Here is a 25,199-nt window from a genome sequence, read left to right as displayed (position 1 = left end):
CTGTTTTTGCTGTGGTTAGAGACTAAATGCATTGCTTTTCACTGTGCCCAAACTTTTGACACTTTGGGGGGAATGATTTACGTGGGTGTACAGTTCATAGAAAACAGTCTACTACGTTGAGGAGGGCAAGGGGGCGGGACAGGGTGCTGCCCATAGCAGTGACGTAGAGATGGTGTGTTTGCTTTGTAGACAATCAGGAGGCACGCGGAACCAGAGAAAGCACGCCCTTTAAGGCCCACCCCTGATGGCTTATATCTGTCCCGTGCTTCCCACCGTAGGAGTCCCATGACTTGTCAAAGCAGCGCCAACAGCTACATGCCAAGTGTTCAAAAATGAGTGTTGGAGGAAGGGCGTAGTTCCCATTCGAACCAGAACAGAAAGATTGCCTAAATTCTTTCACTTGGCGATTGGAAAAGCCCTTGCTTGGAGAATCAGAACCTCAAGGGCATTCAGGGTGATCCTGTTAGAACCAACCCACCTGCCTCAAAGCCAGCAGGATAGCAGTTCCCATGGAAAAGCCAGTCTGGTTTTCCCAAGTCTTCTTTTCTCCCTCTCCATTGGAATGTTTCAGCTTTTATGTGTAAAATTAATCACCATGTTTTTCGGCTGACAACTTCTTCTTGACTTATTTATTCTTGGCCGGTTTGACTAGAGCCTGAGATAAAACTCACCAAGCAAACAACATTGCAGAGATGATGGGAACACTTTGGTTCAAAGTGAATTTCTTTTTTAGTTGACATAAAATTATTTGTATTAATTACTTATAATTCGTTTTGCACATAAACAATGCTGTGAAATGGTTAAGTCTATCTGGTTAACATATGCACCATTTTAGACAGCATGTTGTGATGAGCATGTGCTCATCAACTGTGTTGACATCTGATTCATTACCTTGTCACCCTGCTGGAGAGCTTCTCTCGTGAGCTTGTTCCTTAGTTATAACTACATATTCTTTGATGACGCGTTTCCTACCCTGACTGTCTTTTAAGCCCTCCAGGCTCTGGTAATCACCATTGTACACTCTACATCTGAAATCAACAAATTTATTTTTCATATGAGTCTGAGCATGTAATATTTGTCTTTGTGCGTGTGACTGATTTCACTTAACAGAATGCCCTTCAACTTTGTTGCAGATGGTAAGATTTCTTTCTTTCTTTCTTTCTTTTTTTTTTTTTTTTTTTTTTTTGGCTGAAGAATATTCCCCTGGGGATATGCCACTCTTATTTATCCATTCATTTATTAATGGACACTTAGGTTGATTACACATCTTTACTGCTGTAGCTGTGTTATCATAAAAATGGAAGTGCAGATATTTCATCGACAAACTAGTTTCACTTAGATGTAACTTTAGAAGCGTACCCAAAATATACCTTTAAATATATGCTCAGTAATAGAACTTTTGGATCATGTAGCAATTTTATTTTTTTTCTAATTGTGTTACTTACCTCCGTGATGACTGTAATTTTTATTTCCACCAGCAGTTTACAACTATTCCCTTTTCTCTAAGTTCTCTCCCACACTTGTTCTCTTTGTGCTTTTTTTTTTCCGTTTTTACTAGAGAATCTACCTGACTGTGGCTTTCATTTGTACTTACTATGTGATCATTGATATTGAGTATTTCTGCAAACCTCTAACGAATTGTATGCCTTCTTTCAGAAAATACCTCTTTGGCTCCTTTGCCTATTTTTACTCAGGTTGTTTTCTCAGGTTATTAAGTTATTTATTTGAGTTCCTAGTATATTTTGGATATTTAACTTCAGAATTTCTACAATATCACTATTAATAACAATTGTGAAGCATCGTTTTATCTGGAAGATTTAAAGTGCAGGTTCTAAAAACACAAGCCAGTAAAATCTTGTTATATGTGTAAAAATGCGGTATCCTCAGGTTACATTTTGACCTTGAAAAATGAAACTCAGGGGCTGGAGAGATGGCTCACAAGTTAAGAGCACTGGCTGCTCTTCCAGAGGTCCTGAGTTCAACTCCCAGCAACCACATGGTGGCTCACAACTATCTAAAATTAGATCTGATGCCCTCTTCTGGTGTGCAGGTGCACAAGCAGAGAGAACATTGTATACATAATAAATGAAAGAAAGAAAGAAAGAAAGAAAGAAAGAAAGAAAGAAGGAAGGAAGGAAGGAAGGAAGGAAGGAAGGAAGGAAGGAAGGAAGGAAGGAAGGAAGGAAGGAAGGAACTCACTAGACTTTGTCCTGCACCCCTGCACCTACACTGGCTGAGTGACGTCTACTTAGCATTAGATAAACTAATGCCAAATCTTTTTGTTCTGATAATTCCAGGGGGTTTTATCAATCACCTTGGAATTGAGCTACTAAGTATTTATTAAGCTCACATCATGGCAGGATGGAGCTCACAAGCTCAGTGAAGCCAGCAGCACTCTGGAAAATAATCTGATACCCGGACCTTACCTCATAGATCATCTATAGGGCCAGGCTCCTCATCACCACACGGAGACCCTTCCCTAAAAGCCATGTGACTCCCACCCTGTCCAACAGTGTAGTAATTTTTCTGCCTCTGTGGAAACTTATTCAAGGGCTGATGTTTTCATTTCCTCCTTATCTCTATTTTACCCTTTATTTTTCTAATGTATGAAGTCGAACCCTAAAATTTTGATGATGATACAAATGGACAAATTTCTAATAAGATAAGTGATGCATGTACCTCCCAGTTCTATAGTGACAAGTTCATTCTGTTCCCTAAGAGGTTGGCAATTTTGTCTTACTGAAGAGTAAGTTGCCGTGATAAAATGTCCTGACAGAAACAACTTAAGGGAGAAACGCTTTGTTTTGGTTCATGGTTCCTAAGAGATTTAAGAGAACCTCTGAGTCTGCCCCACTGACAGACTGCATTTTACAAAGCTTACTTCCTGAGATTCCGCAACCTTTCCAAACAGCACCCCCTGATGGAGACCAGGTATTCAAACACCTGAGCTTATGGGAAACATTTCACCCTCAAACTGCAACATTATCTGTGACATATACAAAACTTACCACTACAGCATTTTATGTGAGTTGATAGTTAAGACAAAAAAAAAAAAAAAAAATGTTCTCTGTATTTTTTTGATGTTCTCTGTCTTAGCAAAATATGTTAATATTACCCAAATTGAAAATCACCTACAAAAAGGCACCGGACTTATAACAAACCCTGTCTTGAAAGAAGAAAACACTGGATATCATGCTAAGACCATTTCAGCAGAAAAATTAGCTTTCTTATTATGTTTGCATAAATAATTCACTCTTCCTGCTTTATTTGTATCAGAGATGCTGAGCTAAAACTTCAAAATGCTTGTGTGGTAACATCTTCATCCTTTCTTTTCACCAGATATCTTCTCAATGATCTCTGACTCCAGTGGGGTGATGGTTTATGGGAGGTATGACCAGTTCCTTCGGGAAGTTCTCAAACTACCCACGGCGGTTTTTGAAGGTCCTTCATTTGGTTACACAGAACAGTCGGCCAGATCCTGTTTCTCCCAACAGGTAACGTTCTAAAGGAAATCCTTCCAAACACTGTTATTCTCTTTCTTTGTGTGACTTCTAGGCTCACGTGCCCAAATTCTTCATGACAAAAGCTTGGGGCATATTTCTCCAGCCTTTGATGAATGACCTGTGATCCAGCAACTAGCAATATACCTGAAGAGTAATGATAGATAGTGCTCACTGGCCAAGAGGCATCATGATTATTATTTCTACTGTCTAATTTATCCTTTGTAGCAACAGATACCCTCACTATCCTTGCATTAACGTTGCTATGCTTTCTAAAGGACTAAATTGTCACTCAGCCCCCAAGTGAGGTAGTCCTAACCTCACACTAAGTTTTCCAACAGTAATCAAAGTAGAGGAGTCTCCTTGCATGCCACATCACTGTCTGGCTAGTCCAACACATGATGAACACTACTGCCTAAATCTCCCACAGTCTGATGTAGTGATGCTTTGTCTCCCGGGAAGGCTTAGTTTACGGCATCTCAAGCTTAGACGTCCACGTAGAGACCATATATGTTCATTCCCCAATACAATACAGTGGTAGTTTCTAACTTCATACACATAATACTCATTTACAATTGTATAAAGTTTAAACTAACCAAGTGCATCGTCTCAAGCAGCCTGTGCAGTGAAAACATAAAACAAAGTTTAAAAGGGAAAGAAACGTGCACAACAGCTCCTGAAAACCCATACAACTCACCCAGCTAGTGACATCATCAGTCTGCATTTACGTGGCCATCTGCGCCAGGCGGTCCTCTATCGTACATCTGAAGGACTATCACTAGCCTCCTGATGAGTAAAGACAGGGCTGGCTGCACTTGGTGCCCCATGCATATGCTGCCCTTGAGCTCTCTAGAACAGAGGAGTCTGTGTGAAATCTTCAGGATCGAGCAGGGCCTAGGTGCTCCTGTGCAGTCTCTTCACCTTGATATTCTGGTTCAAATTTTCAAACAAAACAATTTTGTTGTTTTGTTGACCATGCAATTCCTGCTATTCCCAAATTCCGGCAGAACCAATCACACTAAATACTCAGTGTGTAAGCAAATGAGGAAACTCCAGAGGGAAGTCACTTACAAACAGCCCAATCAGCGCCCCGAGGCACTTCTGGGCCACTGGAGATTTCAGCTCTGCACCTTTCTTTGTTTTCACCCTGTCCGTTATCTCTGAGAGGGAAGCTGTCAGATCCTTGTGACTGGCCACTGACTCAGGCTCTGCAGAAATGCTATGGTCTCAGGCACATTCAGGCAGAAGCCCTGGAAGTTTTCCGTTCTAAACTAGTGCAGCAACACCCTTTGGCAAGTTCTGTCTCTCCCTGTGTGAGGAGTTAACTGAATGCTTGGTCTCTTGTTGTCAAATGCTAACACATGAGTTCAGGTTATTCTCTGACCTATACTCCTGTCGCTTTTCCTGTTCCGGTGCAGAAAAAGGTCACATTAAATGGCTTCTTGGACACGCTCATGTCAGACCCTCCCCCACAGTGTCTGGTGTGGCTGCCTCTTCTGCATCGACTGGCGAATGTAGAAAATGGTGAGTAGTTACTGCTGAGCCAAAACAGTATTGAAATTGCTCAGATTAGACCATCATATCTACAGTTATGATGTCCATGACAGTTTTAGGAAAATTTGCTTACTGGATCATTTAACCAACCTACCATCTGACCCTTAAGAGCTGCAAAATTAGGATGATGAATGCTAAATAATAATGATAATAACAATAATGCACTAAATTGCAATGTAACCTCAATTACAAGCTACCTGTGCTCAATAGAAAGATACCAGTAAAGGATATTTTTTAACCAATTTTTTTCCAAGCAATCAGCTAGGAATGGATGAAAGAAATGGCAAAGCAATAAATGAAAGCAATAAGTGAGAGCAGTTGCTCACTTTAAGGCATCTATTCCAGGTTGTAAGTGTCCTCTAAGTAAACATATGTTGGAGACAAGAGTAATGTAAAGTTCACTGCATGTTTCTTTTCAAAAAGAGCAAAGGTTTCTAATATAAGAGATGTTTACCATTGACAAATCTAGATTTTAATGTAAAATACAACCTAGGATACAGTTTTTAAAAGTTTACACATGGAACAAACTAATGCCTATGTTTCATGTTTGTAGTTTTATTGTCAAGCTGTAAAATTTCTCCAACTTGAGTAGAAAATAATCTATCTCATGTCTATGTATTGCTTTAATATACATTGAGGATAAAGTTGGCTTCATTTTAAATTCTCATTTGGAATTTTTAGCATCTGACTCTTGTCTCTCAAAGTTTATTCGGTTTTCTTTGGGGCAAAATTTAAAGAATAAATTTACTAATTCCTTTGGAATTACCATAAATCACGTGTATGTAAGAACCAAGAGCCAGTGAATGGCTGCCATGAGACAGGATAGATTCAGAGTCCCGTCGGCATTCCAGCAGGGATGGTGTGCCAATCCTGACGCTGTGATTTCAGTCCTGCCGTCTCAGTGCTTCCTGTTACAGGAGATCTGATTCCTAGGCACCTGTCCAGAGCAGTTACCCAACCTCACCTCACACCCTTAGCTTTCCTGGGAGCCAGAAGAAGGGCTTGAGCTATTCCTAAACAGCAGCACATGCAGAACACATTACGTTCCTTTTTCACATTTCACTTTTTATCGTCATCTGTATTGCTTTTCTTGCCTAGTAACTTTTTTTAAAAAATAAAGAATTTTATCGTTGTTTTTGTTCATCTGTTGCTCCTGCCACTGTTTCAGTATTTTTAACTCATGGCATGAGGACAGCTTAGAGTTGATTTTACATTAGCTCATAATCTCAATGATTTTACCTGGCCATCTTGGCAGTTCACATTTCCTGGCAAAACAAGGAAAGAGTCTCCTGAACAGTCTAAGTCAGAACTGTGCCCAAATAATTTGTTCATCTTCAGGGGACCTACTCTTCTGCTCCAGAATAAAAGTGAAAGACAGAGACAGAGACAGCGAGACAGGCAGAGATGAGAAAATGTGTTTTAGATGAAGGCAGTGTAATTAATAAGCCCATTAGCTACTCTATTTTTTTAAGGAACTCAATTCTCTCGTCTAATTTTTCTATCCCCCATCTCATTCCTTTATTCCCCTCTCATTTTCTATTTCATTAACACTTGCCCCTGCCTCTTGGATACTTAACTGTATTCATCCATTCTGTTGCTGTGTCTTCATGACCTCTGTTGGTTTCCAGGAGACGATATGAGCAAAGACTGGTCAGTTTGGATAATTTACATTCTTATGACGTAAGAAATAGGGGTCAAAAGAGCAAACGACATTGCTGAGATTTACGTTGCCAGAGGGCACTTATTCTTCATCCCTTTCTATACCTACCCCCACCCCCGGCCCACCCCACCCCCACACGCACACATGCTTGGAAAGTACAGTCTCAGGAATATACATGTCTCTCAGTCAAAATTGATTACGGTCTGAAGTCACCGAAACACACAGCTGAAAAAGAGAATTCCTTGTAAGTCGTGCTTTTCTTTAGTCTGGTTTACACTTGTCCTGCTTTTTTTTTTTTTTTTTCTCATTTGCTCCCTCCCTAGTCTTCCATCCGGTTGAGTGTTCCTACTGCCACAGCGAGAGCATGATGGGATTTCGCTACCGATGCCAACAGTGTCACAACTACCAGCTCTGCCAGGACTGCTTCTGGAGGGGGCATGCAGGAGGCTCTCATAGTAACCAGCACCAAATGAAAGAGTATACATCGTGGGTAAGTGAGGTCCAGGCGGTGTTTAAGGGTGGCTGTGTGTCCCCCAAGATGAGAAGGAATGATAAGCGTGGGGTGTTGGTTAGGGTTCTCTGTTGCTGTGATAAAGACCTAAACGAAAAGCAACTCATGGAAAAAATTCCCAGGTCACAATCCATCACAGAGGAAGTCAGGTCAGGAACTCTAGTACGAACCTAGAGGTAGAAATTGAAGCAGAGGCCTTGGAGAAACTTTGTTTATTGGCTTGCTCTCATGGCTGGCTCAACCTGTTTTCTTATGGCACCCAGGACCACCTCTTCAGGATGGCATTCTCCACAGAGAGCTGGCTTCTCTCACATCAATCATTTTTTTATTCAGTTTATATCCTGGTTGTAGCTCCAATTCACCTCCCCTCCCAGTTCCACCTTCCCTCCCCACCTCCTTTTCCCCCTCCCCCTCCCCTCTTGCCCATTCCTCAGAAAAGGGGAGCTTCCTTTCCCATCCACCCCAGCTCATCAAATTGCATCAGGACTGAGCACGTCCTCTTCCCCTTCGGCCTGGCAAGGCAGTCCTGCCAAGGGGAAGTGATTTAAAAGCTAGCAAGTGAGTCTGTGTCAGATGTGGTCCCTACTTCCCTTACTAGAGGACCTACTTGAAGCCTAAGCTGCCCATCAGCTACATCTTTGTAGGAGGCCTCGGCCCAATTCATGCATGGTCCTTGGTTGCTGCTTCAGTCTCTGCAAATCCTTCTAGGCCCTGGCTAGTTGGCCTCATTGGTCTTCTTGTGGAACTCCTGTCACCTCCAGGTCCTTTTTTCTCTTTCCTTCCACTTTTCTACAAGATTCCCTTCACCCAATGTTTGACTGTGAGTTTCAGCATCTGTTTTGAGGTGCTGCTGGGTAGAGTCTCTTAGAGGACAACTCTGGTAAGCTCCTGTCTGCAAGCTTAGAAGAGTATTATTAATAGAGTCAGAGGTTGGGACTCTCCAACAGGATAGGTCTTTGGTTGGGCCAGGCATTGGTTGGGCAATTCCCTCAATCTCAGCTCTATCTACTCTATCTTTATCCCTACACATCTTGTAGGCAGGATAAATTTTGGATCAGAGTTTTGTGGCTGGGCTGGTGTTCCCCTTCCTCTACTAGGAGGCTTGTCTAGTTAGAAGGTGTCCTCTTTAGTCTCTATGGCCTCTGCTACTAGGAGACTGTGTTACCCCAACACCAGGATCTGACCCTAACTCAGGTCTCCAGTTCCCACAACAATCATTAATGAAGAAAATGTTCCATAGACTTGTCAATAGGTAAATCTGACTTGTGCCAAGTTGACAAAAAGGGGCAGGGGGGTAAGGTCAACCTTAACCTCTGCTCCTTTCCCATTCCCTGCTATTTCTCATCCTACTCGGGTCTCTTACCTTTTGTATCTGAGCCAAGTGTGGCTTCCTGAGACTTAAAATATTGTAAGAACCAAACTATGGTTCTTCTCAGGATTATAGACAGGCCAGCACTGAGCTAATCAACAGAAAGGCAGGCCGTCCTGGGTCAGTTTTATTTTGCTGGGAAGTATGCATCTTTCTAAGTTTCTCTTCACTATTTTCTATGCAAATTAATTTTTTTTAAAAAAAGAACTTAACAGTTTCCTGAGATTCCCTAATTTCTTTCAAGGAGTATGAGAATGTGTGCTCACCAACACTGAACCAGCTTCAGATTTTTTTTTTCAGGGAATGGAGAGGGAAACTTGAAGTTTTAAAATCTTTTCATAGTGTGAGGAGTTAACTGAGTTAACTTAGTAAAAATGACCTGTCCGTGTGACAATAGCATGTGGCACCTGTCTGTGGAGGAGGAGACTGGTGTGCTTACTGTTTGTGGGGCTCACTGTTCCTCTGATCTACCCCAATTAAACTCAAAGTTCACTTCTCACTCAGGCTCCCAAGTTTCTTGTTCTGTGTCTGGATTGGTTGCTGTCGGCTGTATCATCAGCCAAGCCAACCTCATGAGCTACTTGAGATAATTCAATCCCAAGAGCGCAAAGTTGTTTGATTTATTATATATCCAATGTATCATGTAGGTTTTATGTATAGAGTAGTTTGCTAAATATTTCATATGCACATATATTATGCGACCTTCTGAAGAGGCACGAACAAACATCCACCTCCCCAGTGGGGATTTGATGCCTCCTGCTTTCTTCTCTAGAATGGTTTCTCATCTTCCTCCCTCTGCAGGTGTCATTCCTCCCATTCCCTGAGATTTTCTCAGAGGGTTTCAGTGGTCCCCTAAACCTCAACATGTTTCCCCGCACACTGGCTGCTTCCATTCAGCATTTGCAGGACTTTTCAGCAAGGGCTGGCTTGTTTCAGCACGCATCTTCCTGGCTTAGAGGGCAGGTGCTCAAAGCAGAGTTCTTCAATACATGAGTTGGCCAAGAAATGAGTGAATGAATATGCAGCATTAGTAAATTTTTAGACTCGCCTGAGAAAGTACATAGTCAAGGATATTATTCTCTTTCTAGAAATCGCCTGCTAAGAAGCTGACGAACGCATTAAGCAAGTCCCTGAGCTGCGCTTCAAGCCGTGAACCTTTGCACCCCATGTTCCCAGATCAGCCTGAGAAGCCACTCAACCTGGCTCATATCGTGTGAGTATCTCTGGCCCCAGACTAGGATCTGACTTCCTTCACTCACACATGCCTGGAGCATTCCCACCAAGACAACTTCACATCATGTCTCAGGAACCAACTTTTACTTATTCTTCTTTTTTTTCTCTTTTTGGTTAGTAGTGAGTCTCATTGCAAACTTTTCACACATCTATCATTACATTTTGTCCTTATTCATCTCCCATTACCTTCTGCTATACCTCTCCCCCCCTTCTTGCTGGTTCCCTTCACCCCCAAAAAAATTTTCTTCTGCTTTCATCACATGCGCACACGCGTGCGCGCACACACACACTTGCAAGCTTTAATTTTTTTTTTTAAGTATAAAAGCAATATGATGCCGGCATAGGCCAAACACCCACAAAACCGACATGAAACCCACTCTGTGGAATGGAGCTAACTTACTTTTTAACTTTTATTTTTTAAAATCATGCTCCAAAAAACAAGCCAGGAGCATATAAACCAGGGAACCATCCCAAGGGGACAGCAGCTTCTGGGGATTGCAGCCCAGGAGCTGCTGGGATACAGTCTGCCCTTGCCCTTGGCATCACCAAGGAGACACAACATCAGGCTGCTCAGGAAGGAGAGCAAGGTGGAGGAGGCCGTGCTGTGGGAACTCTGCTCACTCTCCACTGGCTGCTCTCACGCCAAGCTGCTGGGCGTGGAGAGTGAGTGGCAAGGCCTGGTCCTGAGAGCACTGCAGCATAGCAGAACGAGGGGCCTGCTGCAGAGTCACAATCGCTGCCACCACACGTGCCCAGCCAGGGCCTTATACAGTCAGCGCTTGGGAGTGTGTGTGTGTGTGTGTGTGTGTGTGTGTGTGTGTCTGTCTGTCTGTATGTATGTCTCTGTGTCTGTATGTGTCTGTGTGTGTCTGTCTGTCTATATGTATGTATGTGTCTCTGTGTTTGTGTGTATGTGTATGTCTGTGTGTATCTGTGTGTATATATGTGCGCATGTATTTTATATATATATATATATATGTGTGTGTGTCTATGTACATATGTGTGTATATGTTTGTGTGCATGTATGTGTGTGTTTGTGTGTGTTATGACATAAATAAAAATGCCATTCACTCAACAGACCTAAATTTAAAGGCAATTATTTGGGGGAAGGAGAAGAGACAGAGAGAGATAATGGGAGAGAATAGAAGGGGGGATGGTAAGAGTCCCTGGGAGAGAAACCTAAGCAGAGAGAGAGCATGGGTGGGAGTGGCAGATGGGTTATATCTGGAGCACCTGGCCTAGGTGATGATATAGGATGTTATCAGGACCATAAAGGCCCCTTAAAGCAGGCCAGTTGAATTGCTTGCACCACAATGTAACAGTGTGGGTATGTGGGTATGTGTGTGTGTGTTAGTGTGTATGTGTATGTATGTGTATATGTGTGTACATATGTGTGTCTGTGTGTACATGTGTATGTACATGTGTGTGGACACAGTGTGTATATGTGTGTGCATCTGTCTGTGTGTACATGTGTATATGGGTATACATGTGTGTCCATGTGTATACATATTATTTTAATGTGTTTTTAAAATATCTGACATTTAGCAGCAGGTTCTCTCATCACAAGTCTTTCATCAGGCTCTATAAACTGAAATAAGAGAATGAACACTTTAATAACTATCAAACACTAATACCTGTCTGCATGCTTAATGTTTTCAATGTGTTGTTCCCAAATATGACTTAACACAAGAAGGGCGAGGGCAGACATAAGAGTCAGCAGTTAAAAGCACTGACTTCTCTTGCAAAGGACCAAGTGTGGCCCCTAGTACTCACTCAGCAGCTCAGAACTTTCTGTAATGAACTCTCATTCCAAGGGACCCAATTCCCACTTCTGGCCTCCCCAGGCACCAGCCATACATGTACATACGCTTACATACATGTAGGCAAACACCCATACAAGAAAAAATAAAAATTATTAATAAACTATATTTTTAAAAGACAGAAAGAGGACTAAGGCCATTGTACAAAAGCATCAATAGTATAATTTGTTTTTACTTTTTATCCTCTAGAAAACACTTTCCTGAAATAACTTGTACACTGTTTCATGAGTTGTGGTACAAACCACATCTTTTCACTGTTTGGAAGTGTGTTCATATACATCTGCCAGTATATAAATATCCAGTGCACCACCCATGCACACAATCAACACACAGGCAGAGGCAGAGAGGAGGCAGTGGCTGGGCTGAGGAATAGTAATGGGCATATTACGTCACACACCGCATGTCCAAGGGGCTGAGGCATTGAGGATAACAGCACAAACTCAAAATAAAGCATTCGTTATCTGTTAGCATGAAATGTACATTCATTTGTAAATTATTATTAATTCTTCAAAGTTACTGTTTAGAGAAAAAAAGTCACATAAAGAGAATATTTATGAGAAGATAATTATGCATCCTCGTGTGATACGGAACACGTCTCTGTTAGAAAGCCCATGTACTAGAATGTGATCCTGTTCTCTTCAAGGCATGTCTTGCTGTGCGTGTGTTAAAATTTCATGGTGCTTTTCTAAAAAGCATATCCAGTCATGAGAAGAGAAGAGTCATTTTAAGATCCATAAGTATACACTGAGAAAAAAAACACATAGTGTATGCTTAATTATACATAATAAATTAATTAGAAAATATGTTCGTTTAAACTCTTTAAAGCTCCAACTTTTAACTATGGAAAATGCCAGAAATGTGATGGTGGTAAGACTGTGAAACTAAATAAACATTTCTCAGGAAGCCTTAGATAAAGAGAGACTGACTCAATAGAATTTTTAAACAGCCAGGGGTGGGGGCACACACCTACAATCTCAGCACTCGGGAGGCAGGGGAGGGTTAATCTTTGTGAGTTCGAGGCCAGCCTGGGCTGCATACTGAGACTCTGTCTCAATAAACAAACAACAACAACACAAACCAGGTTGCGGTACTACTACCTCAAATACAAGCACATTTGCAATACGGAAATGAAAGTGACAACGAAAATGCTATCGCCTCCAAGAGCCAAAGGTTTTCTGTACATGTAGCAAAACACTGCCAGTCGTGAGTTAGTTCTTAAATAGAAGTGAGCAGGTGGTGGCATTTTTGTATTCCGGCATGGGTGCTTAACTATCACATTGCTTGTAAATGTTGCCGTGATTAACAGTGTCTATTCTGTTCCACTCCCTTGCTGCCAAAAGGGACACTTGGTAAGTAATTGATGCCCCCACTCATATTTAGGCAAATTTCCCATCCCAATGAGAAGTGGTTATGAGATGGAAAACAAATGAGCTGCAGAAGGCTAGTTTAAAACTAATCCTGCCTTCAGCTGAACCTTTGTGCTTGAGGAGGATGTCAATTTTAGCTATTTGTAAGTTCTCTGCTAAGAAAAAAAAACAAAAAACAACTTCTTTGTATGTTACTTCTGAGACTCACTGTTCATGTGGGGATGTTTCACATTAGTAAGAATAAACATGTTTTTCCATCTCCCACGTGGTGCTTATGCCAAGAAAGGTCACTTGCCATTCGGTGATGGCAGAAGTCAGGAATGTGAGTTGCTTGAAAGCTGCCATTTTCTGCCCGTATCCAACGTATTGATTGGTGGCCCTTAATTATGAAGCAATTTTCTAAGAAGCCCCAATTTTCATTTTGTGACGACCAGTTTCAATAAAGAAAATTGGCAAGGCTAATTAAAAAGCACTCTCGATTCATTTGTTCTCCGTCTCCTAGATACAGAGCAAAATGGGAAAGGTCTTTTTCTTTCTCCTTTTGTCAAAATGAAACAGGAAGTGTGGGGTCAGTTTCAACTTTTTGCAGAGCTACGATGAACATACCTCATCCCGATTGCTGTGTTAAACATCAGTGTGCCCACCTTCCTGATTTCAGAGGACATTTGGATGCAATGATCAATGATCATCGCAATGATCCCCCCTAGAAAATGAAGCCATTCACCTTGAGGCACCACTAGTTTTAAGTACTCTTGTGTTGCTTCCTTATCACAAAGAGGCATCCCAGGTAAGCAATCCAAAGCTCTGAGATTGTTTTCTGAGCCCCGGCTGGTACATCAGAGTGGGTGACATGGTGAGTCTGCTGTTCTGACCTCATCCAAGAAGTGATGTGACTCGCAGAACCTTAGGACGTAGTGCAGCTCCTGATGCCAGGAAGATGCTTCAGTGAAATTTCACAGCCAGTGCTGAGATTTCAAACCTGTGCTTCACACCGCACAAACTCAACAGGTCTACTCTTTGTTGTACAAGGCACAACGCCAAAACTAACGGGTTAATCTAAGCCGCTTACATTAACTAATTGCTAATCAACTCTCTTAGACAACTGCCAACTAATGTCTCATCTCCAAAATATGTTCTACTGTCCATTTAAAATGGGGAATTATGGTAAAGCTGTCCCCTTGGGCCTTGAGACGTAACTCAGTGGGTACAGTGCTTGCCTGGCATAGAATGTGGCCACCGCTGGCTTCTCAGCACCACAGAAACCTGACTTCATGGCACATCTGCGAGACCCCCCAGCCCCCGTATCCAGGAGGTGAAGGTGGGAGAATCAGAATGTGGAGGTCATCCTCAGCAGCTTAGTGAGTTGGCAGCTACTCTAGGCTTCGAGACTCAGTAAATAAATAAATGCCACCTTGATAGGTAAACAAATAAATAAATGTTTTCTTTCACTATGAATGATGTCTAAGTATGTACTTTATCTCCTGAGCTCTAGACTATTATTAGATATCATATATTAACCCACAATAAGAAAAAAAAAAGTCTAGGAGATGAGATAGGGATCTGGGCTCTACGGTTTTATCCGATGTGAGACATACATGATAAAGACAATGATAAGACAAAATGGAACTATAACAGAGGACAACAGACCCAATCCACTTGGTGTATAGGACCACAGGCAGTCCTGAGGATCACTAGCCACTACTTATCCCTCACGTCTGTTATGAATATGATGATGTTTATGGGATGGTTGACACCATATAACCTTTCACATGGGTCATCCAAAGAGCAGGGACACAGCTCCTGGTGCTGCTTCATCACAGGAGCACACAGGTACAGGACAAATAAAACCAAGGGTGACTTTATTTTGGTGTCTGTCCTTTAAGGAGAGCCACCATCATGAGGAGCACATAGAACTTTCAGAATCCTTGATCTTCTCAGAAACATGACTCAAAAAGCATCAAGGTTCAATGCTCATGGAAAAAAACTCCCGTCTCCTAATGTCTTCCTTAAGTTTAACTAATCCTCTGTGTCCATGAGGAATTGTAACTTTACGTCATTTGAATAACTCCATTGGCATATAGAAGCTTTTCTGTGGATCTTGAGCGAGAGACAATTCTGATTCTCATCCTTTTTCTCCATGGATGGTGGGAAGTTTTAACGTGTAACTTTGCCTTAACTTTCCATGCACAATGTGTTTTATTTCAGGCCTCCGAGACCTGTAACCAGCATGAATGACACACTCTTCTCCCACTCTGTTCCCTCCTCAGGAAGTCCTTTCATCACTAGGAGGTGAGTCCCCAATCCTTCCACTAAATCAGCCTTCCCTTTCCGAATAAGCTTGATACTATGGTGAGAAAAATATCCTGCTGTAAGTCAAATGTGGAGTATTATTATTATTGGAAATGAGTTTGTAAATGCCCATTACTTGTTCTCAATTTTTCTCACAAGGACATATGTAAAGGGATGGGCTGGCTCTTGAGGTTTCTATAAACTCTGGAAATCTGAATTATATCCTCCCCCACAGAGTGAATGTGGGGTATACTTCAACCTTACTGCTTATACATATTCTTTCTGTATTACTAAGCAAATCATGTTTCTGGCCCTTGGAATAGCCTGAGGAAGTGTGGCACTGGAATTTCATGATACGGTAGTACATTATAATAAAGAGTATAAAATTACTCGTTATTTAAGACTCCAGATGTAAGTGATTACTCTTCTGGGTCACCTCTGGAATTCCTGGGGCCAGGGCTAATGACCAAACCTAGAATACAGTTTCCATATAAACAACTACATGAATAATATCAAGAACTTTTCAAAGATGTGGTGTTGTGTCTCATCTTTTTGCACAAAATCCACCAGATGTGTTCAAGGAACAGTAGACTCATGCAATCCCTTGAGTGTTAGTGTTAGGAACACACAGGGCTCAAAAGGTGTGCTGGCTCATTTGATGGATATCAAAAATCAACACCAGTGAGTTATTTGGTGAATGCATGGAGTCTCACAGGAAAGCAAGCAGGAAGGTTAGGAAGACAAAGATGTGATTGAACATCAGATCCCAACTGCCTTGTGGCACAATCCTTTTTTGCTCTGAGATAATGGGTAGGTGCCAACTTCTTTGCACCCTTTCCTGTTCTGGCACATTCTAGAGAGAGTTTAAATGAGAAAGGCTTATCAATCAATCCTACTTCTAATTTTCCCCCTTGCATCACTGTATATGCCCATCCATTGGAGCCTGTGATGAAAAAGATCCCCTTAATTATAATAAGCACAACAAAGACAATATGTTTACCTGTGGTGTTTCCATTATGTAAGTTAAATCTGAAATAAACAATAAGACATTTATACTACAGAATATGCACAGAAAAAAGTGATATTTATGTATCCCCCTAACTTCTTATGACTATCCCTCTTCATAACTATGAACACATAAAGCCATCTTTCCTGAAAGAAATCGTATGGTAACTGGGAGACACAGGCCTATGCATCTATCTAGTGAGGAACTAATACACTCCCTAGAAAGATGCTGTGCTTTTCAGGGAGCTCTGAATTCTGAAAACGCCACACCAAGGCAGACCCCATCCTTACTGAAGGTCATTTTATATCATTTCAGCTCGGACAGCGCTTATGGTGGATGCGTCTAGATGGATAACATGACTTCCTGTTCCCTAAATTATTCCTAAATAATTTGAGCTTTTCTGCTTCCTTTATTAACCTAAAATTTGGTCGCTTCCCTTTCTTCTGATTTTCAGTCCTTTTGTCCTATTCCCTGTGAACCACAGGTTTGTATAAAACGTGTGGTTCTTCTCACTGCTGAGACTGGACTTGAATTTCTGTTTTTAGGGTGCTGCTCAATAAAGCTGTGTACACTGAACATCTGTCCTCTCTGAGTGGGCCTTGCTCTGTCCATGGGAGGTTTCATTGTCCGCACCCCTCAGGTCACTTGAGCAGTTAAGAGCGTCCAGCCCCACAGCTAAGCACTCACTCAGAAAGCTGTATGCAAAAGCTTAACCTTGGGGCTTGGTCAGCGGCCCTCATTCTGAGTGTTTGAGAATTATAGCCATTAAACGGTTGCTATAAAGCTGATGTCTCTGCCCTAGCATGAAAATCCTTAGTCTTCTAGAGGAGACGATAGGTCTTCAAGGGAAGGTTGAGCGGGTTTCTCAGCTCTTCCTCTTATTTCTCATTATTTTATAACTTGCATAGCTTTGTGATAGTATGAGTATGCGACGAGTACCAAGCTGGGTCATGTATAATTTTCAAGGCTCTAGATGGTGATTCCTAAGACTCTCGAAGGATCCTTGAGGAATGGTCCATCACTGGATGCAAGGCAAGAACAAAAGCCTCCAGCTAGACCTTGGTGCAGCTAAAGGTCTTACAACGTTTCTGTCCCACTGAGTCAGGACCATTTTCTTGTCACAGAAAGATAACCTGATTCGCATTGGAGAGGTGATTTGGGGGCCACTTTCCTACTGCTGGTGCTTCATTTCTCACACTTGATGCTGCCACTATTGAATGGTTTCCACTTTCCTTACCACAATCCACAGTAAAGTTGATGTGACTACATCATGCCAAAAGCATGAGTTAAGGCCCCCTTCCTTCTGGAACGAAGCCAGATTAGTGAAACATGACCTAGAACTTGGTCCCTTTTCCATCACATCCTAATGGTCCCTTTATAGTCCCATTGAGTTTTAGGGAAACTTATATGGCTATATTACATGACCTGTGCTGTCAGTCATTTGTAATGTGACCTAGGAATCTTGGCGATCTGACAACAATGAGTCGGGCCATAGATAAGCTGAAATCACCACAGCAAGAGCCTCACTACTAACTCCTTTTCAAGCCTGCCACTTTGGTCTTCAGAAGGCTCTAGGATGTGTCTTTGAAGTCCTTTAACATTCTAGTGATCACCATCATGCAGATTTATGCATGTGGGGCTCCAGTCCCACCACCATCAGTTGCATCCCCTGAGTTACATCCTTTTCCAGCTAGATACACAATTCACTTTTCCATTAGCTGAAAGTAAGAGGGAAATCTTGCAGGCACTCACCCTCAGTCCTGGGAAATCTTTGTGTGTCATAGAAACAAATCTATACTCAATGACAGTTAGCAATTAGGTCAGAAGTGGGTCAAACAACAAATTTGTAGACCAATTCACCTCATTCATTTTCCTGACCACAAACTACAACTCTGAATCTGGATTGTTCTCTTATAAACGCACATGAAGGCATGGTTGTATCAGTGAAAGCCTACCATTAACACAAGAATATGGCAGGCCAACAATGGTAGCTAAGTTTATGAGAGATCATATAGCACTGTTGCAAAAACAGCAAACAAAGACTGACCACAAAGCCAGCCTCAGAGGCCCTTTCTCCCCTTCACTGCCCACAGTGCCTTTTTACGTATGGTCAGCTTTCTCTTTGGGCATCATGCCTAAGCTGTAAAATCTTAAATCTCTTCCCAAATCCCCTGCTTAGTGTGTAAGCAAGAGTTATCTACTTCTTTCCAATGTTAAATAAGCAGCTTTCACTATGATCCATCTCCCTCCCAAGCTATGACGCCAAGTACAAATGGCTAATTTCTTACACTTCCAATAGTAAGAGCATGATTTAAAGATTTCATGAGCATTTTCATGGTTATAACTTCTAAAGGGGGTAATATTCATGAAAATAACCACATTGGATGTTATGTACGGTTCCTAGCTAGTTCTTATTCTTCTCTAAATATTAGGAAAGTGCTTACATAAATTCTATAGTGTTCTGAATACAATCTAATATGCTTTTTCCATTTTTTTATTACTGGCATTGCATGAATCCCCGTGGTACCTATGAGAAGGTACCCACAGACACACCCAGTGTGTTACACCCCACCGACCTCCCAAACCCTGACTCCTCCCAGAGGGACAGCCTTTACATGACGTTTTCCTTGCCTAACTTGATGGTCATTTGGTTTTCTGGCTTATGTTTTCAGGCTAATTCCCTGTGTTTGTTTTCTTCTTTTCAAACACTTCTGCTTACTCAAAGATTCTATACTTAATGTCTCCGCTTTTAATCTCACTTTAAATGGGTGAAACTACGTTATAGACATCTGTGATTAGGTCATCCAAAGTGGTTAACAAATTCAGCCTTTGCTTCTGACAGGCAAAGTTCCCCGATGGCTGACATTTGTCTAAGATTAGAAGTCAGCCATCTTCAGTAACAAAACCTGGCCAATTCATCAACTCTACCTGGCACTGCATTGATGATTTCCTTGGGATCTTCACAATTCCTGTGCACATTACACTAAATTCCATACATTTATATATGTATATAGTCTATATATAAAACAAGCACACTCCATATGTAATCTTTATTTCAATCCATTTATAAGCTAGACTTAACACAGTCTTCAAACAAAGTTCTAATTTCCATATAAATATATTAGCGCATCATTAAAACCATGGCTGTCTCATTTTCCTGGGAGCAGGAATGCTTTAGTGTTTACGCATGTTCTGTACACAGAAGACTTCTCTATAGACTCTCTCGACAGGCGTACAATTGATACAGCTTGATGAGATCAGTGAACAGCAAAGCAAATGAGATCAAGCAAGACTGGCCTCAGAACTCTTATTTCTTCTATGATATCTATTTGAGACGGTTTAGTGTTTACATCAGCCTGAAGTGATGGATTGTCAGTTTTATTTTTTTAAGTTTGTTTCATTTATTCATGTGTATTCATGTGTGTGTGCACCTGTGTGAGTTTACATGCATCATGTGCTTGCAGATGACTATGGAGGCCTAAGCAAGAGCACCAGCTTCCCTGGGACTGCAGTTATAGTCTAGTGTGAGTGTAGTTGTCTGCAGAAGCAGTGGAAGCCCTTAACTGCTGAACTATTTCTCCATCCCCATGGGTAACTAATCTTCCCGCTGGGACAATAACCTGTTTTTTACACATAATTTTGACTTGCATAATCCAGAGTTTTGTGTTTCAGATTTGAGCTGTTGAAATGTAGATAAGAGAAATGGGATGTTTCAAGAAACTTTCTCTTCACTAAAGTGATGAGAAACTTATTGAATTTAAGTCAGTTTGATGACTTCATCACTATTGAGTAAGTTAGTGAAGCAGGTTTTCACTGTTGAAAATTGCTTGACAAGGGCTGGAGAGATAGCTCAGAGGTTAAGAGCACTGGCTGCTCTTCCAAAGGTCTTGAGTTCAATTCCCAGCAACCACACAGTTGCTCATAACCATCTATAATGAGATGTGGTACCCTCTTCTGGCATGCAGGTGTACATGCAGGCAGAACACTGTATACATAATTAGTAAATAAATCTTAAAAAAATAAAAAAATCACTTGACGAAGGAACTGCTTTATAAGCATTTTCAGTCTGTCAATTAAGAATTAATAAAATTAAATTTTTGCTTTTTAAAAAAAATCTGCAACCGTTTAAAATATTGTTTTCAATTTAATCACAGTGATATTAAATATTCCACATTCCATGAGAGCAAATACAATCCTTTGAGGCTACGTTCAATAAAAGAAAAACAAATGTTCTTGATCGGGGCTTATTAGAGTATTCCAACATAAGCAGAGTTATTGTAAAACACAAATGTCAGGTTTCAGCAAAATCCAACAAGTGTACGTGTGGAATTTCATGTCAAGACTCCTCAAAAAATGGTCTCATTAAAGTAAAAATCATGGTGTCAGTTGTCAGCCTTCAAAATGAACAACTGTACGTGAAATATCCTGAAAGTGTTTGATCCTCCAAAACACATTAGTTAGTTGTCTCTCCTGGGTCTTTATTTTAATCTTGCATTCATCATCAGAAGATAGGCCTGAATAATTTAACAGGCCTAATAGCTCCTTGGTTTAAGGAGATACTGCCATAATTTCTGATACTCAGTGAGCAAGGAAATGTTAGAGGGCAGGGAGCTCATTTTGTGCGGAGGAGGAGGAGTTGATATTTCTCTCAGCACCGTGAATGGTTTGTGGACATCGGAGATCAATTCTGTAACAGATGTAACTACCTTCAGGTAGAGGAAAGGATTGGGGACACACTGAGAAGGAGGAAGAAAAGTGATTATCTGATAAGGAGCTGCTTCGGGGAACAAGCTTTAGAGAGCTGTTTGGGTAGAATATCGGAACATTACGGTAAACACCAACTCCAAGTCAGGGTGTTTGCTCGCCATGATGGGAAGCTCCCATCTTGGAGGATAAAGATAAATATCCTGAAAAGTACCCCTGAGACCATAGGGAAACCAGGTCCCCAGAGCTAGAGTCACAGACGGCTGTAGGTGTTGGGAACCAAACCTGGGTCCTTTGAAAGAGCTGGACATGCTTTTAACAACTGAGCTATCTCTCCAGCACAAAAGTAAAAATGCTGGCAGGACCCATCATACCTTTAAATAAATGTTAGAGTCTCCTGATGTCTAGCCATGTGCTGTACTCATTCCTCTTTAAACAAATAGCAGAGGTCAAGCCTGAGGTCATGGTAGGCTGTTATGGTGCTCAGGTAGGTTTCTTCTCATAGATAAACTCTCTGGAAATCTTGAAGATATCTTGAGCATTTTAAAATCCTAAGCCATCTGTCCACATAGAGTGTGGCTCTAGACGAGGGAGTTTCTGATGCCGGCTTCTATTCTCGATGCGTCGCTGTGTTTACGCTCTTCTTGGCTTTCCCGTCTTATTAACTAGCTCTCCTCCCAAGAACAGTGAAGTAGAACAGAACAAAATGCTGGCTAGGGCTGCTCCAGCCTTTCTGAAAGGCAAAGGGTAAGTTCAAGCCAGAGTGTGCCGGGATCCTGAACTAACTCGACTAAAGATGGAGATTCTTTTGTTGTGGTTCGCATGTGAAAGACCATTTGACCTGGAATAGCAACTGTCCTATAACTCACTAACACCAAGTTGTTATTCCAAGTTGGACACACGTGTGTTATTACTGCCTCTACTTCCCTTTTTCTTTTATTTTAATTTTGTATGGCTAACCCAATTTTCCAGACAATACTTAATCTCTGTTGTAATGAATTTCGGTATGTTTTCCACACAGAAAAGTTTGTGGTCTTTGTGCTCAAAGAATGCAAATCTCTTTTCTAAAAACTTACTTAGTGTTTTGAAAGTTAGTAGAATGAAGTTGTGGATTCCCTTGCCTGGATTTGCTTGGTTTTTGTTGTTGTTGTTGTTGTTTATTTGTTTGTTTTATAGAATATCACCGATAGTCTCCCTTTACAGGCTTGGTTTTCTGTATGCTTTTCCTACCACAAACACACTCCTCCTGTGTCTGCTTATTTCTGTCCACCTCTCTTAATTCTTCTTTCCTCCTGCCCTGTTTTAGGATACAGTACAGCCTGAACGTGGCAGACAGGCTAGCTGATGAACATGTTCTCATTGGGTTGTATGTCAACATGCTCCGGAGCAAGCCCTCATGGTTAGTGCATCATGCTTAGGCTCAACTACTAGCCTGTCCCTACAGAGGGCTACAGCCTGGGTTACTGACAAGCAGTCTTAGACAGGAACTAAGTTGCCCCAAGCCGAAGGTGAACCAGGAACTTTTCACCTAGGTCAGTTAACCAAAGCTTTTGTGATGTTGTCCTGAATGCTTCCCGCCACTGTATCACAGAGTTCTCACCTGGCTTTCTCTTGGCTACAGTGGAAGCTGGTGTGAATGAGGTCAGTGACACCTGTTACCATCTAATATCACAGGAATTAGGCCCTGCAGAAGGTTCCATTGCAAGAGTCATGGCACTACAAGATGGAGGTGGTTCTTATTTCAAGGGTCTCAGATCAGTGGAAGTTTCCACTGATCGGAGAAACAATGCTTTATTCATTTCAGATTGGAGCAAAAAATAGGGAAAGTTATGTGGCCTTAAAACAGTGATAACATGGGGGAAATTGTATTGTCTTTGAACGATTCTCTCACTGACAAATGTATTAAAGTAGCCATCAGGATGAAACCTGCTTTCAGGCCCAGAAGTCATAAAGCTGATTTTAGATAAATCCAGTATGCAAAGCTCTAGGATTGAGCTAAAGGCATTTGCAAAGTTTTTCTCTGTTTTAAGCATGACATAGGAGGTTGATTAAAGTTATCACTTTAGGAATAGTTATTGGAAGTTTAAATAAAAGTAAAAGCAGACTATATTTTTATTGAATGTATGTTTCAATTCAGTTTAGACTACTGCCGCACAAACTTATTTAGCAAACCATTTCTTTAAAAACATTTTAGTTCTGCTTTAAAACTCCAGTTGTCTCTGAACTGAGGACCTGTGGGGTTTTTGTGCTGTTATAAATATTCAGGCAAGTTTGGGGTTCAGTTCCCACTAATGTGGTTTACACCTTCAGCATATCAGGCCTCTTGTCTCTTCTTTATTGCAAGGCATCTGTTTCAGTGCCTTTGCTTATCACTGGCCAAATGCCTGATCACAACAATAATTTATTTTGGCTGATGGTTTCAGAGAATGATCACTTGCCACTGTGTCTCTGGATGAAGTGTGAAGCAGAATATCATGGTGGCAAGAGCATGTGAGCAAGAGTTGCGTCGTGGCAGATAGCATATAACCAATAGCAATACAAGAAATGGGTAAATTAATGTTTCTGTGGACCTTCTCCTGGTGGCCTACACCCTCCAATTAGGCACCTCCAATTAGGCCTTTTATCACTTCCCAATAATGACATGAGTCCATCAAAGGGTTAATCCATTCGTTGCCTCAAAGTGTCTAGAGTTTGGTTGTCTCTGGAAATATTGTAACAGGCACACCCAAGTGTTCTCCCCTCCTCTGGGTATTTCTTAATGGAGTTAAGTTGATAGTCAAAATTAGCCATCCTATGAAGAGAACCAGATGGGAAGGAGGAAGTCGTTAGGAGTGGGGGGAGTAGAACAGGCAGTGGAGACTGAATGTGACCACAGTTCCCAATGTCATATACTGTTAAATTTTAAAATGATTTTTAAAGTAATCCTCATAGCATCCTCCAATCACACAGCAGACACACGTGTGCTGGGGCTCTCACCACTCTGTTGTTGGTGTTTCTAGAACATTCCCCTCCCTTGATTATTTGTAAACTTCGTTCCTATTTTTGATGCCCTAGATGTTTTTTTAGACGCAGGATTGATACATGTCTTCTCCTGATCCTTCGAGTAAATACTCTCACTCCCGTTTATGAATATGATGCCATTTTAGGGTTTACCAGAGTCCTCACCCCAGTGACACAGCTGCTAGCTGAAGAGTGAACAGAGACTTTAAAGAGTGTCCGTCCCTTCTCATTTAACCCTTGCCGGCAAGCGTCCTCTGGACAGCTTCCACAGACAGCGCCACCCTGTGGCTGACAGCCTCCACACATCTACTCACGCATCTGCATTTCCTACTATACTATCTTTGTTTCCTTTTTTAACCTATTTTAACCATTATCAATAAGCATAGTGGCTGCTCGCATGTTAGTGCCCTTTATGAATTAGTACAATGATTTTTTATTTTTACTTTATTTCATTTAAATATTAAGATTTAAAATAGGCAAAACTTTTCTCTTTGATCTCTTTTATGGACAAAGCAGCCAGAATAGTCATAAGTCTTAAAGTTATAAAATAGTTTTCAAAGTTCTCAAGATTCATTTGCAGTACTACACTATTTGATTTGCTTCTTTAGAAGGCTAAATATTCCTATTTCCATTAGACTAATAGGAAAATGTGGGCTTCATGCGAGACGTAAGGCATGATCCAAGGTTGGCTGCTGGTGGGGGCTTGCACACAGGCCCTCTGACACAGAAGCCCTTCCTCTTTTCACCCTTTGTGAGATGTGAGATACCCTATACTAATTACTTAACACAGCAGAAAGGTGGCTTATTCACAAACGCTCTGCTTCTGAGTTCAAGAAACACTCAGGTCGCTGGTGGTTCTGATATAAGTTAAACCAAACAAGTCGCTGGCAGCTCAGTGAAAGCATACAATGCCTTTCTGATTGGTCTAACGGTGTGTGGTCTGTGAGGGCCTTCTCCAGGGAGGAAGGAGGGAGTCTCACAGGGAAACACACTGACCTCTTTACTTGCTGCCCTCGCTAAAGCTTATCAGTTACCTGGGCTTACTGGTGATTCGTGGAAAATATCTCCAACGGACAGAAGAGAAGATTAAAAACAAATCTAGATTACATCTCTACACATGTTGTTCAGATGGCTAGTATGTTTCCCAAAATGCTATAAGGGAGGCAGGGGAAATAGCTAAAGCCTA

General features: G+C 41.4%; 1 protein-coding gene across 4 annotated transcripts in view; it reads left to right on the top strand.

Annotated features, from left to right (window-relative positions):
- Dtna (dystrobrevin alpha) overlaps positions 1-25,199 on the top strand; it is a 349,673-nt gene that overhangs the window by 280,387 nt on the left and 44,087 nt on the right. For all 4 annotated transcript variants that reach the window (XM_055625819.1, XM_055625818.1, XM_055625820.1 and 1 more), the window contains 5 exons: positions 3,340-3,494; positions 4,919-5,024; positions 7,038-7,204; positions 9,683-9,807; positions 15,220-15,303. In XM_055625819.1, the coding sequence (XP_055481794.1) occupies positions 3,340-3,494; positions 4,919-5,024; positions 7,038-7,204; positions 9,683-9,807; positions 15,220-15,303 (637 nt within the window). The remainder of the gene's footprint in view (positions 1-3,339; positions 3,495-4,918; positions 5,025-7,037; positions 7,205-9,682; positions 9,808-15,219; positions 15,304-25,199) is intronic.

Source organism: Psammomys obesus, unplaced genomic scaffold, assembly GCF_907164565.1.
Source record: "Psammomys obesus unplaced genomic scaffold, mPsaObe1.curated_primary_1811, whole genome shotgun sequence".
NCBI classification, from domain to species: Eukaryota; Metazoa; Chordata; class Mammalia; order Rodentia; family Muridae; genus Psammomys; species Psammomys obesus.
Note: the sequence above shows the minus strand (reverse complement) of the source record. Positions and strands in the feature narration are given on the sequence as shown.